The sequence below is a fragment of the Bradysia coprophila genome, unplaced genomic scaffold (assembly GCF_014529535.1).
Source record: "Bradysia coprophila strain Holo2 unplaced genomic scaffold, BU_Bcop_v1 contig_373, whole genome shotgun sequence".
Lineage (NCBI taxonomy): Eukaryota > Metazoa > Arthropoda > Insecta > Diptera > Sciaridae > Bradysia > Bradysia coprophila.
In genome coordinates this window covers 2,397,562-2,412,874 of record NW_023503632.1, presented here as the reverse complement: position 1 = coordinate 2,412,874, position 15,313 = coordinate 2,397,562, and the positions used below count along the sequence as shown (strand labels likewise).

Sequence of the window (15,313 nt, the reverse complement as noted above, 5' to 3'; positions counted from 1 at the left end):
TCCGCCATCTTATCGAAGCAAAAACAAAAAATAGAATAGAAACCGGGGTTTTGAGATAGCGAATATTGTTTGTGAAACACGAGTAAATCATAGTCAACCAATTCACAAAAAGGTGTCATCGAACTTGTGTGCTAGGCATCTGAATGGCATTACCCTGACACTATTTATCTACCTTCGTTTTATCGATAAACATTTTGCCTTTTGAATGCCTTTCTTTCAGGACATATTGCACATCTTCCATTTGTGACGCAAAATGTGTTTTGGTAAAAGTTTTAGTACAGTCGGGAGTTGCGGGAAATGTTAACTATTATCGAAAGGCAAGAATGATATTCGTACGATTTCAAATAAGATCTATACTATAAGATCTATAACTATTAGTTCACATTTCCCGCAACTCCTCGCAGAATGCAATGATATCAGTTGTTTTGAAAGTATTCACAGAAACTTACGTAACATCGGTCACAGTAATTTTGGAACAGTTTTTTTTTCAACTTTAATGAAAAAGCCTTTTGGAGCTTGGATAATTTCAAACTTTTCTGTATATGGTTCCGCAGTCTACGATAAACATTTTTTTTTTAAATTTCTTCTTGTAATTTGATTTTTTCTTTCCCGCTCGCTAAGCACAGGCATGATAAATTTAAAAAATACATTCTGCCGATCATCTAGACAGTTTCTGCTACACTGATCAGCTAAAGCACATTTCGGCTGCCTAGATCGGCGTCGCTACGTGAAGGACAGGTATCGGCACATACTTTCGATTTAATGGCACGAATGGTTCACCATCAGCAACAACTTTTCCATCGATAATGTTGTATTTCTGGTCCTGATTCTCACACATAAATAGTCCAGAAACGTCATCGCTGTTATGGAACTTAGAAACGGTTACACCTAGCCAATCATTTTCGACGTATCTGAGGAATTTACATCTTACTAATCGATTTTCTTATGAAACGTAATTGGTAAATTGACGCCGTAAGTGTGGTCGAAATTCAAAATGGAAAGTGCGTAACACTTTCTAACGCAGCGTCATTTTCATACAAATGTATTTTTCGGTTCACTTTTTCATCGAATCGTTCTCTTGAAATTCAAATTTTAGGCACACTTACGGCGTGAATACTCACTCCGCCGAGAACCCATCGCCATTCGGTCCGGATTTTGGTAATGGAGAAAACTTAAACAACTGAACGCGCTCAAGGTCTTCCTTGCTAAGACCACTTTGATAGTCGAACATTTTCTTCCTCATTGCATTCAAATCTACCAGCACTTGTCTGTAATTCTCCTCGACTGAATGAAAAAACAAAACGTTTTCAAGATGATAGTTAAGTTAGTAGCTACGACCCTGTGACACTCCTTAGAAATTTCTAATTACTAAACTTACAATCATTTGGTAGCTCAGCATCGATGCTTTGAATTGACGATTTAAATTTATTTTGATTCGACCGATCATCAAATGAAAATTCACCATTCTCGTCACGCATATAATGTAGATTCACACCTCCCTGGACTTCATATTGCCCACTTATTGTTTGCAGTTTATTATCGCCGTCGATTTTATAATGTTCCATTATGTAAACACCGTTGATTTTAACACTGCAAACACATTAAACAACGGTTACCATTATCACGGACAACTACTGACCTTCTGACATATGTACCATGTACCAACAACAAAAACGCTGGAAAACTTACGCTAATCTCTTTTCAACATCGTTGTTGATGAAGGAATATTTTTCCAATGGAATTTTCGCTGTATCAAATGCTTTTGTTTTCTTAAATAGTTCAAATCTATCGTAGACCGTCTGTATGCCCTCACTTCCAAATTGGCATGCATTAGACGTAAACGCCATTGCACTTGCTGATAGTACAAACAACATTAAGTAATTCATGGTCTAGTTAGTAGATAACGGAACGGCGAATTAATCGATACTGACAGTGTGTCCTCATCAGAGGATACTTATATGCACAATCAAAATACTCAATGTGTGATCATCGATCCATAAATTATATTGCCGCATTTATAAGAGTTCTTTATAATTATCCTCAGCCGTTCGAAGTCCACTTCTTTGATATATGTGCAATCGATTGTCTATGTCACAAGAGAAGTTAAGACCAGAACAGACAGGTTTATATGCAAAACACATTAATCCTGAAAAAGTATTGATCACAAAACAAAACCAAAAAAAAAAAACAACAAAACCTATTATGCGACTCAGCTCAGAATCTAAATTGAAATTGCCAAATAATTTATAAATTGAGAATTTATTATTCACATGGGTTGACATTTGAATATTTATGGCAACCATATTCTACGGCCATAAAAGCTTTCAAATCTATATAGTTTATATAGACGATATTCTCGACTGCAGGTTTCCATGTAATGCACATAGGTCTCTAATACATTGTTGTTATATCCGGTTTCAACCAAATTTAACTTTAAAAAATTATTCAATCTTCATGTCTGCGATGAAATTCTTTTATATTACATAATGAGAAACATTGTTCACAAAAACAGCTTCGTTCGAAAGTCCCCGCATTCAAAAAGACTACATAATTAATCATTCCAAATTGTTAAAACGTTTTAATCAATTAAAAACAGCCAGTAGGCTGTGCGATTGAAAAGACACGAAAATTTTTGCTCCGCTGAAATTTTTCAAAATAATTGAATTTAATTCAACAAATCGCTTATTGCTGAAGGTTAAAGAGGCTAAAATACAGGACAATTGGTGTTCATTGCACGTTCATTGAAATATGGGTCAAACATCCAGTGGCTTACCTGATATTTCTGACTGTATCTGTTTGTGCTTGGACAATAACAAAGATGAAAACATCGAAAACTGGATTTCTTGTAAAGGATGCGATAATTGGTTTCACCGGAAATGTAATTTGAAAATCGGTGATGACAGCGCGGTGATTGATGAGGACTGGTACTGCTCAGGTATTGATTGTCAGAAATTGTTTTTTTCTTTAAAGAATAGTAAGAAGCGTCCAGTCCGTGAACGGTTGGGTAGGGAATGTAAAGGGAAAGTCAGAGGTTCTGCGTTAGGTATTCCTTCAGTAGAGGCTTCTGTTTCTGAAAGGGTAACTTGTAGTGTTTGTGGTTTTCTAGCTAAAAATACTCGTGGATTAAATATCCACATGAGTAAGCATGAACGCAATGAACGCGTTATTGATGACGTTTCTAAAGATGAGGGAATTAGTAGTAATAGGTCAGGTGAGGAAAGCATTTCCGATATGTTAGATGATTTTGGTGTGCTTCTTAATAGGTGTCGAGTTTCAGTTCCTTTGACTAGAATTATACAAAAATCTGTAAGGATTGCTGTATGTCAGGAACTTTCTAAAGAAATTGAAAGTTTGGTACGGAAAAATGATGTAGTTTCTTGGATGAGACTGCTTGCTTTTCCGTACATTGTTCTGAATAATAAGTCAAAGGGAACAGGTGGGATAAATGTTATTAGGTCAAACTTAAATGTTTTTCGGAATTGTACAGATATCAATGAAGCTTTGTCTAATGTGTTACGAAGCGCCGGTATTCCGTTCACGTTAGATAAATCTACTGATAGAGATAGTGTCGCTATTAAAGTTGCGACAAGAAAGGTTAATGAGGGTGATATTAGAGGTGCAGTTAGAGTTTTGTGTTCGAATAATACAGTAGCGCCTCAGACTTCAGAAACTGTTTCTAAGTTAAAGGCAAAACATCCGGATGGTAACGGGGAGGTTTTTGAAGAAATAGAGTTATTGAGTACTTTGTCAGCGACTACAGTCGAAGATGTAGCAAAAGCTATTAGAAGTTTTCCGTTAAGTTCTTCTGGGGGATTTGGTGGTCTGCGACCACGACATTTAAAAGATTTAACTTCTTTTACTTGTGGTGAAGCTGCAAACCGTTTGTTGAAATCGATAGCTTCATTAGTAGATGTTGTTAAGTATGGCAGTGCTCAGATAGACATAGCAAAAATTTTTTTTGGGGCTTCGTTGACTGCACTTTTAAAAGGTGAAGACGATATAAGACCTATAGCAGTAGGTATTGTCTGGAGACGTTTGACAGGCAAAATTGCCTGTTTTAATATTAGGGCTAACTTAGTTGAGAAGTTAAAACCTGTTCAGTTAGGATTCGGTGTTAAAGGGGGTGCTGAAGCTCTGGTTCATGCAGTACGTGCTTTTTGTACTGCTGAACATAAGGGGCCATTGGCTTTGGTTAAATTTGATTTTGGAAATGCATTTAATATGCTATTCAGAAAGTTTATGTTAGGAGAGGTTAAGGATATATGCCCAGAATTACTTCCTTTGTTGCAGCAAGCGTATAGACTTTTTACGAATCTGTATTATCTCGATGAGCCTTTGCTTTCTAAGAGAGGATTCCAACAAGGTGATCCCCTAGGTCCCCCAGGTTTTTGTATTGGTATTATGAGGATGACGCATTCTCTTTCGTCTAGGTTGAATGGTTGGTATTTAGACGATGGTACAATTGCTGATAAGCTATCAGTAATTTTAGATGATATTAGGAAAGTTTTAGATTTCTGTGAGTTGTCAGGTTTACCATTGAACACGAATAAGTGCGAGGTATATTTTATTAATGCTTCTGAAGAAGAGGAAGCTAAAATGTTTGCTGAAATATCGGCATTACTGCCAGGAATTAGGCAAGTTGATGAGTCTTCACTTGAGATTTTAGGGTCGCCAGTTTTTGAATCAGGTTTAGAGAGGATGTTTGCATCAAAAGTTGAAACGATTAAGTTAATGTGTGATCGTTTAAAGTTGATGGATGTTCATCCGGCCTTGTGTATTTTCAGAAAGTCTTTAGGTAGCTGCAGGTTTAATTATTTGTTGCGTACGTCTAGGGCATTTATGTTGCGTGATCATTTGAGGACTGTTGATGAGATTTTTCGTTCAACACTCGAAGCTATCGCGAATGTTAGGATATCGGATTTTTCTTGGGATCAGGCTTCTCTTCCTTTAGTTTTCGGCGGGTTAGGTATTCGGAAAGTTGAAGATCTAGCAGTACCAGCCTATTTGTCATCTGTGTATTCTTCATCTGATTTGTCAAATGAACTTTTAAAGAATTTTAATATTCATATAATTAACGATAACATTTTAGGATTAATTGAACAGGTTCCTAGAGATTTTATTCCAGAGAATGATGAAAATAAAAAGGTGCAAAAAAATTGGGATACCCCGATGATTAGGAGTAAGTTTTGCGAGATGTTTGAATCTAGTGAACCTATTACACGTGCCAGATTACTTGCGTCATCTACTAAAGAATCTTCAAAGTGGCTGCAGGTGGTCCCATCGAGTAAATTAGGTTTGCTATTAGATAACAACGCCGCGAGAATTGCTGTTGGTCTTCGTATAGGTTCCCAATTATGCGAAGAGTATAAATGTATCTGTGGTAAAATGGTAAAAAAGGACGGTTTGCACGGTTTGTCTTGTAATATGACTGGAGCAATAACACCTAGACATGACGATGTTAATGGAATATTTTCTCATGCATTTTCTTCTGCAGGAGTACCAACTATATTGCAACCACCAGGTATTTCTAGAAGTGACGGTAAAAGAGTTGACGGTATGACCATAATTCCGTGGAGTCATGGAAAGTCTCTTTTATGGGATGTGACAATACGTGATACGTTGGCTCCTTCATACATAAATGAATCTTCTAAGAAATCAGGGTCAATCGCAGAAAAGGCAGAAAGATTGAAGTATAACCATTATATAGATCTAAAAGAAAATTATTTATTCACTCCTATTGCTTTCGAATCGCTAGGTTGCATGGGCCTAGAAACGAAAAAATTTGTCTACAAATTGGGGTCATTAATGAAAGCAGCTTCAGGAGAACCGCGCTCCACCGATTACTTATTACAGAAAATTTCAATCGCTATTCAAAGAGGAAATGCGGCATGCATTCTAGGAACATTAGGGAGAAGTAGAGTAGATGATTTTTATTTATTGTAATATTTATTTGTTGATGAAAAGATCGTTTTTTTACTGACTGCGCCTTTGTGAGCAGTCTTTTTTTTCGCTTGTTTAAATAAATAAATGGAATTGTTAAGTTTAATCTGTCCGATATTCTTTTCGGGCGGAGGGATGATTTTGTGTGTGTGTGTATGGTCGTTTTATATTATTACCGTGTTGTGTTCTTTCTATTAAATTAATTATTCAATCTTTTAACGGAATGATTGATATGCCATAACATTTGCGAAAATATAGAAAGTAAATGCACAAGATTTTACTTCGTCTTAATTAATATTTATTGAGCGACCAGTTACTGGTATAAAATACCCTTCGACCCGACCTTTCAATTAAAGCTTGAATATTTTCAGAGACTTGTGAATTTGTCGATGTTTGTTATACGGTTACGTTCAGGCACAGTATATAATACTATACTATACACATTGTCTGTGTGTGCAGATATACTTAGTCAATGTTGCCGTATAGAATTCCCATAAAATGGGTTGAATAAAGAAGGAAGAAGTACAACTAACTGAATTTATTGAGTAACGATGGGTCATGTAGAGTCAGTTTCTATAGAAAAGATGGGGTGATTTCTTTATTACCCGAAAGGGATAGCGTTGTGACAGAAAATTGTTGGAAAAATAAAAACATCCTCCCTTTGACCTATATATTCCAATATGTTACCGATATATGTGTAATGATTGCCTGCTGGGAATAATAAAATCTCATTTTGTAATATTTAGTAACAGAAAGGATAAGTTGAATATTAACTGAACATAACCTTGTTGTTGTATAAAAGATGTGTTATTGCAGGATTCCTTACAGATCGAATTGTAAAATGGAAAACCTTTAGTACAATGAAAAAATAGAGATAATTCTGACAGGCAGGTTGTATGACAATCCAACATAACAATGAAAAAACGATTATATCGGATTGAAAACCTGTCTGCCAAAATTATTTATCGATAATAGTTATTTATACAACCCAGTGATAAATGCTTTTTTAGGCACTAGATGTGTAAATTGTCACTCGAGGCCGTAGGCCGAGTGTGACAATACGCATCGTGTGCCTAAAAAAGCATTTATCATCGAGTTGTATATAACGTTTTTCGCAATAAAGGCAACGGAAAGTCCTGCTTTTCGTCACTTGTTGCGAAAAATACATTATTGTGTCACCTATAAAAGCGTTCACACAGACTTCGGTAACGCAATAAATTTACGGAACAAATTCCCAAAAATTCTCAGATTGATTTCCGAATCTCAGGTGAAGTTCGATCGTATCAGTACTTAGAAAAATCATACGAAAATACGAACAGAATTGCGTCCTGACAATAGATCATTGTCAATGTCATTTGAGATGTCAAATAAGCTGTCATTTTCAAAAAGATAACCGCAATGTTAAGAGCCCTCACCCCTTGGCAATTTTCTAGCCTACATTAGTGCGCAAAAATATTCGTTTTTTGATGATTTCTTTTAAGAGCAATGGACCATTTGCAAATTTGTAGCCTACGAAATATAAAAAGATTTTGGTTCAGAGAAATCATCAAAAAACGAATATTTTCCGCCTAAATGTAGGCTACAAATTTGCTCTTAAAAAATTAATAAGAAGTTTGTGAAATTGACAACTTATTTCACACTATTTTATGCTCAAAACAAACGATGTATTGAAAACGTGTTTTGGTCCAATTTTTCATGACGAAATTTTCGAAACTGTCAAATGAAGTTAGAATTTTTTCCATTCAAAATCGCGACTGCTACATCTGTCAATGAAAGCTAGGACCAAACACGTTTTCAATGCCTCGTTTGTTTTGAGCATTAGAGAAGAACCGCTATTTGACACTGGGCAAGTTAGCGCAAAAAAATTAAATGTGCCTAATAGAATGATTAGAGTTTTCAACGCTTGCATGTATTAATGAAAAGCTCTACGTAAAATTGTATGAAATGTGTATCTTATACAAGCTGGTGTCGGGACCGCATGTTTTCGTACGAAATACCAGTCTATGTATGATTAGTCTAAGTATGTGTGTACAGATGGCAGATGTTGAGGAAAGTACTTTTAGGAATTTTTTTAAAATAGGCAAGAATACGTCCTAATACGTCCGAATCATCTGCCACTTTGTGACGCAAAATTTTTTTTTGGTAAAATTTCGTTTCTAGAATTTCTTTGGTCAAATTTTTGCTGTTACAGTTTTTGCGTACAAGCGGAGAATGCGTCACCTCCAGCGATATCAGTTGTTTTGGAAGTATGCACAGGGACTTGCGTCACTTTTACTCTTTTGAGTGTTTTTGACTGATATCAGTTCTTTTGGAAGAATTAGTAGATTGAAAAATTTGAAAAATTTGATAAATTTAAAAAATTTGATAAATTTAAAAAATTTGCTAAATTTGAAAATTTTGAAAATTTTTGAAATTTTTGAAAAGTTTTGACAATTTTTGAAATTTTTAAAATTTTTTTCAAATTTTGAAAATTTTTTCAAATTTTGAAAAATTTTCAAAATTAAAAAAAAAATTAGCTATATACTAACTATATAGGTCAATATAGCTATATACTAACTATATATAGGTCAATATAGCTATATATAGGTCAATATAGTCATCTACTAACTATATATAGGTCAATATAGCTATATACTAACTATATATAGGTCAATGTATAGAGGTGTGCACCGCCGATTTTACGCCGGCGCGCCGCCGATTTTTTGCTAAATTTTCGGCGCGCCGCCGCCGAAAAATAATAGCTCACGCCGCCGCCGCCGCCGATTGTATTTTCGTCGCGCCGAAATTTTGTACGTTTACTGCTTTCAACCATTTTAATGGGCGGTAATATAAAGTTAAATTGAAATATCTATACAAAAGTGTGTGCTTGAGTACAAGGTTTGAGCAAATGTTTATCTCTCTTAATTTATAAGTCAGGTTTCTTTATGCTGCTCAGCTAATACACTTATTACTTATAAATTTAAGTTTATCTAAATCTCTTATTTGCGAAAACCTTCTACCACGAACTCACTCCTACATAGAAGATGGACTAAAGACAACGGGAACGGTTATTGTATAAATCGAAAGATAATAGTAGTGAGTTTGCGTAAATGACATATAAATTATAAGTTAGAAATAACAAACCTGCAGAACATCTAGTATGATGATGTGACTTAAAATTTCCAACTTGTAAGTTGACTTATAGCTTATAGGTTATGAAGGATGGCTTACACGGTTTATCTTGCAAAAAAGCGGACGATGGATTCCAGGACATGATGAAGTTAATAAAATCTTTTCTCATGCTCAATCTGTTACAACCTCCGGGCATTTCTAGAGATGACGGTAAAAGACCGGACGTTGGGATTTTGTGCGATGTAACCATTAGATAAATTAGATAAATCAATCATCCAAAAAATCTGGATCAATTGCAGATAATGCTGAAAGATTCAAGCATAATCATTACATACGTTTAAAAGAAAATTTTTTATTTACACCTATTGCTTTTGAATCATTAGGTTGCATGGGTCCCGAAACAAGTACATTAATTAAGAAATTTTGTTCATTAATGAGAAAAGCTTCTGGCGAACAACGCTCCATGGATTACCAAATACAAAAGATTTCTATTGCAATTCAACGGAGAAACGCTAGTTGCATTTTGGGGACTTTGGGGCGTAACAGAGTTGATGATTTTTATTTATTGTAAATACTTGTTTTTGAAAAGATCGTTTTTTACTGGTTGCGCTTTGCAGCCTTCTCGCTTATATGGCATTTACGCAAACTCACTAATCATTCGTGGATTCATTAAATCAGATGTTTTTAAAATAAAAGGTCAGTGATTGTACATTCAAAATATAAAAGGTGAGATATGTCTCGGTTGATTCCCCTTGTATAAGTTGTTGATACTTCAGATCGCAAGATAGTAAGAATTCAGTGTTCGTAAAAAGGATTGCGCACGCTTTTTCAAATGTTTTTGCATTATTTTCGAAAATTTAGATTTTTTGTAAATTTATCGGCGCGCCGATCGGCGCACCGCCGCCGACTATAAATTTCTCTCGGCGCGTCACCGCCGATCCCTTACCAGTCGGCGCACCGCCGCCGATTATTTTAAGATCGGCGCACACCTCTATCAATGTAACTATATATGTCAATATAGCTATATATAGGGTAATATAGGTCAATATAGCTACATATAGGTCAATATAGTCACATACTAACTATATATAGGTCAATGTAGCTATATAATAACTATATATAGGTCAATATAGTCATATACTAACTATATATAGGTCAACATAGCTATATATAGGTAAATATAGCTATATATAGGTCAATATAGTCATATACTAACTATATATAGGTCAACATAGCTATATATAGGAAAATATAGCTATATATAGGTAAATATAGCTATATATAGGTAAATATAGCTATATATAGGTAAATATAGCTATATATAGGTCAATATAGCTATATATAGGTCAATATAGCTATATATAGGTCAATATAGCTATATATATGTCAACATAGCTATATATAGGTAAATATAGCTATATATAGGTAAATATAGCTATATATATGTAAATATAGCTATATATAGGTAAATATAGCTATATATAGGTAAATATAGCTATATATAGGTAAATATAGCTATATATAGGTCAATATAGATATTATATAGGTCAATATAGCTATATATATGTCAACATAGCTATATATAGGTAAATATAGCTATATATAGGTCAATATATATAGCTATATATAGTTAAATATAGCTATATATAGGTAAATATAGCTATATATAGGTAAATATAGTTATATATAGGTCAATATAGCTATATATAGGTCAATATAGCTATATATAGGTCAATATAGCTATATATATGTCAGTATAACTGTATATACGTCCCGTTGCCCAACATACACCAAAAGTGATCAAATTTTTCCCGCTGCCCAACATACACCAAAAGTGATCAAATTTTTCCCGCTGCCCAACATACACCAAAAGTGACCAAATTTTTCCCGCTGCCCAACATTCACCGAAAGTGACCAAATTTTTCCCGCTGCTCAACATTCACCGAAAGTGACCAAATTTTTTCCGCTGCCCAACATTCACCGAAAGTGACCAAATTTTTCCCGCTGCCCAACATTCACCGAAAGTGACCAAATTTTTCCCGCTGCCCAACATACACCAAAAGTGACCAAATTTTTCCCGCTGCCCAACATACACCAAAAGTGATCAAATTTTTCCCGCTGCCCAACATTCACCGAAAGTGACCAAATTTTTCCCGCTGTCCAACATACACCAAAAGTGACCAAATTTTTCCCGCTGCCCAACATACACCAAAAGTGATCAAATTTTTCCAGCTGCCCAACCATACACCGAAAGTGATCAAATTTTTCCAGCTGCCCAACCATACACCGAAAGTGACCAAATTTTTCCAGCTGCCCAACCATACACCAAATTTAATTTTTCCTACTGCCCAACATTAAAAATTTTTTTCAAATTTTCACACTCAAAAAATCCACACACACACACACTTAAAGGTGTTCTTATATGGGACTTATATGGGAACTTCGAGGAGCGCTAGCTCCCAAACGAGGCCCGTTCCCCCCAAATTTTTTTTTCTGGAATGTCTTAGAATGACGACTAGAATCTACTCCCAAAATTTCAAGAAATTCTAAAGAAGACTTTAGGAGATAGGCTCTAACTGGAAACACGGACGGACGGACGGACGGACGGACAAACCACAAAGTAACGTAGGATTTTTTCATTTCGTTTAAAGTACTGTAATAGACCAAAATGTATGGGATAGTGGCTTCTTGGAAGATTTATTGCGTAGCCAAATTTTAAGCTACAAGAACGTGTGATAGCTCGTTGAACTAGACGCCTAGTTTTTTTTGAAGCTAATTTGGAGTCATTTGGATTTGAATTGTAGAACTTCAATATTTGCTGTATATAGCAATATTTGTTCTGCAGTCTACGACAAAAAACTTTTTTTAAATTTTTTCTAGTAATAGGACTTGCGTCACGGGCGCTATGCTAACGCGCGCCCATGATTCTTTAATTTGATTGGAAGACATAGAAAGAGTTGGTCGGATACATTTTCTTATTTCAGTATTTTATTTAAGTGCAAATTTCAAAAAATAAAAATTCCTTCCGACATTAGAAGACGAAATTTTAAAAAGTCAATAAAAATAAATGTTTGTTTATGTACAAAAAAAATTAGCAAACTAAATGACACACATTCCAAAACGTTGACATTTTAATGCTGTGTATAAAATAATCTAAAACCTACATTCTATAAGCTCAACGTATAAGTGGAATATGAAAAGTTTAATGTAGGGGGACATTGACTGACATTTTGTAAGCCTCTCATAAAAAATTTATATTTCATATTTATATATATATGCGCTCTGTATGTGTGTGTTGAATTTTATTTATTTTTATTAATATCATCTTGAGCATGAATGAGTACGGTAGACTGTTTTCGTTATGCTGGGAAAGTCAATTTATACAATTTTTTTAAGCTACCAGTCATAAATAATTTATTCAATCGTTAGTCGAAGTAGCTGTACGACATACTGGAATTTTGTCGTCTAAATTTTAATGATTTATTTCAAAAATAAGAGTCCTTCAGAGGAAATTTCGTTATTGTCATTTCGTTAAAGCTTGAACAAATATTTTTACAATGATGTAGAGACATGACTTCGAAATATACATTCAATTATGCTCGTATTCAGAATCATTATTAAATAGTCAAACAGTAAAGTCTATGCGTTTCATGCTCCGTCAGTACAAAGTGTTCATACACAGTAAAGGCCAACACACACTAGCATCTAGTGTCATCGGGAATACGATATTTCTATTGCTGTAGCTGTTTAAATCAGCTAAAATCGGTTAAAACCGGTTTTAACAATAGAAATATCGTATTACCAACTGACACTAGGTGCTAGTGTGTGTTGGCGTTAAGCGTAACGCGTAACGATCAAATCTGTTACTTGCATTTCCTACGCTTGAAATTGAGTTACAAACATTTTTTTTTATCGTTGGAGAACCTAATTATAAGACACTTTGTCTCGTATCATATGCCAAAAAAGGTTAAAACTTTTTTTATAAATCATTTTGAAAGTCACTGAAAACACGAAAATTCGAATCGAAATACAAAAATTTTTGATGACATACTGTATTTCTATTCGAATTTTCGTGTTTTTAGTGACTTTCAAAATGATTTATAAAAAAAGTTTTAACTTTTTTTGGCATATGATACGAGACAAAGTGTCTTATAATTAGGTTCTTCATCGATAAAAAAAAAAAAATTGTTTGTAACTCAATTAAAGATTATTCCATATTTTTGACGTCATTGTCGATAACAGCTGACAATAGCTGGTCTCCACAGTAGACCAAACGGGGCGTGAAATAAAGTTCTCTTCTTGTCGTGAAATCGTAAAAATTGCGTTCGTCCTTTATGGAAGCCGCCGCTTTGATTGTAACTTCTAAGATCTAAAAATCCACAGCGTGAACATAGAAAATATTCTCAGTATGGACTGCGTTTCTTTTGTAAACATAGATGACCTATTTTCGTCGAACATACGATACAAACAATCCTAAGCGGTAGCTCTTATCACTAATGCCTCGAAATTTGACACTTGCCAATTCGGAATTCAGTGTTCATGCTAGGAGCAGTGCTGTGAAAAAAAACAACAAGAATAAATTGTCGACAGTTTTGATTCTCAGTGCACGATGCAGTTCTTTTTAATCCGATAACTTCCTTGTATTGCTGCAGCAGTTCTCTACAAGTGAAAAGTGCCGGAAAATTCGCCATAAAAGAACACACACAAATCAGTTGATTACACAGCGATTTGCTGTTCTTAAATGGCTCAGATTCGTTTCCATGTTTTAAAAACAAAACAAAAAAGTTTTCATCACATTCCGCATGAACATTTTATTTCCTTTGTTTCCATAATGTTTTATTAAATTTGATACTTTCGACTAGGCTGAATATATCCTCTAAATCCGTTCCACTCAAATCGGTTAAATGATAAGTTAAATCTACCAAAATTCCACGACTACATAAATTTCACCGAGCGAAACCCGTTGCGTGCTTATACATATACAGAGTCATAGCATACATATAATACACATCAGCATAAAGTTTTATAACCGAAAAAAATAACAATGAAAGAAAATACGCTAATGTTCTCCAAAATACTTGCTTTATTTCCGCAGATGGCTTTAAACATTATTTTCCAAGAGTGGAGTGTGGAAACAATGTGCATATTTTAAAACTTTCGTTTTCATGTTCACACCATACAATACAGCCAATGTCTAACTGGGTGTGTAGCTATAAATCAAATAAAATACCCGAAAAAAAACAACGAAAAGAATTACAATTTTTTTTATTTTGTTTTCTTGACTGTGGCTGCTTTACTAAGCGCTGCTACCTTAGTGTGGCATTAAATACAAAAACGGGAAAAAAATATTTGAATTATTGTTGTTTCTAAATAACGAATCCCAAGATTATACAGAAAATATATCACACAGAATAAAGTTGTGTAATTCTCACTCCTCCCCGCTTGACTTTAATCCTGATTTGGTGGGTGTTGTTCGGTTAAATGCATTTTCTTCAACAAACAGTAGAAACAAATAGGAAGAAGTAAGCGTATCAACACTTTAAATGACTTCGTATATCTTAGGAATTAAATTTCCAAAAAATCTAGAAAATCACAGCACTGTTCCAAGCTGAACACTGAATTGACAAGTGTCAAATTTGGAGATTTTAGTGATAAAAGCAATGAATGTCAACGCAGGGTATGGTCGAATGTCAAACTTTGTATGGAGCGGAGGACATATAGCGATTTCATATAAACAAACTCACCTCTCATGAGAGGTTTGTATGGACAGACCATACCTGGTTTGTACATTCATTGGATAATAGTACATTACTATACCAGTGAAGTATAGGGCTGAAGCCCTCGGATACTTTTACTCATCTGGATACGAGATATCAAATTATTTCACGTGTAAAGTACGGCGTTTTACTTTACTAGCGAGGGAAAGGGTCTTCACTAGTGAGGGTAAGGCCACATTACCTTACTAGTAAAGTAAAAGAGGATTGTTTGAATTCTATGTTTTAAACCATACAACGAAAACAAATTACCTCTCTTTTCGAAAGAAACGCAGTGCCTACTGTGATTTCATCAGCCTCCGAATATTTTCTATGTTCTCTCTAGAAGCAGTGAGAAAATTCCTTAAAATTTCTTAAGATTCCTAAAAATTTTAAAAATGAACAATTTTTAAAATTTTAAGAATTACAATTATCAAACGTAAAGCTGGTGCAGAATCAGCAACAGCTGAACTTACCAGCTGATCAACAAATATATACACTGACAAAAA

At 34.6% G+C, this 15,313-nt stretch overlaps 1 protein-coding gene across 2 annotated transcripts; it reads right to left on the bottom strand.

Annotated features, from left to right (window-relative positions):
• Positions 1–535: 535 nt before the first annotated feature.
• Positions 536–15,313, bottom strand: LOC119081981. 2 transcript variants are annotated; one of them, XM_037191299.1, is made up of 6 exons: positions 15,303–15,313; positions 14,499–14,505; positions 1,690–1,855; positions 1,379–1,590; positions 1,122–1,284; positions 536–911 (listed from the first exon to the last, which is right to left on the bottom strand). In XM_037191299.1, exons 3-6 carry the CDS (start codon positions 1,845–1,847, stop codon positions 710–712), a joined length of 735 nt encoding a protein of 244 aa, XP_037047194.1. In that variant the 5' UTR covers positions 1,848–1,855; positions 14,499–14,505; positions 15,303–15,313; the 3' UTR covers positions 536–709. The 2 variants fall into 2 exon arrangements, with proteins under 2 accessions (XP_037047194.1, XP_037047193.1); XM_037191298.1 differs by lacking the exons at positions 14,499–14,505; positions 15,303–15,313 and having other exon boundaries at positions 1,690–1,955.

Excerpts from the sequence above, each read along its gene's own strand:
- LOC119081981 (XM_037191298.1), bottom strand. The coding sequence starts at position 1,886 with ATGAATTACTTAATGTTGTTTGTACTATCAGCAAGTGCAATGGCGTTT. Across the intron at positions 1,591-1,689 it reads GATGTTGAAAAGAGATTAGC|TGTTAAAATCAACGGTGTTT; the intron begins GTAAGTTTTCCA and ends ATGTGTTTGCAG. Across the intron at positions 1,285-1,378 it reads TGCTGAGCTACCAAATGATT|TCGAGGAGAATTACAGACAA; the intron begins GTAAGTTTAGTA and ends TTTTTCATTCAG.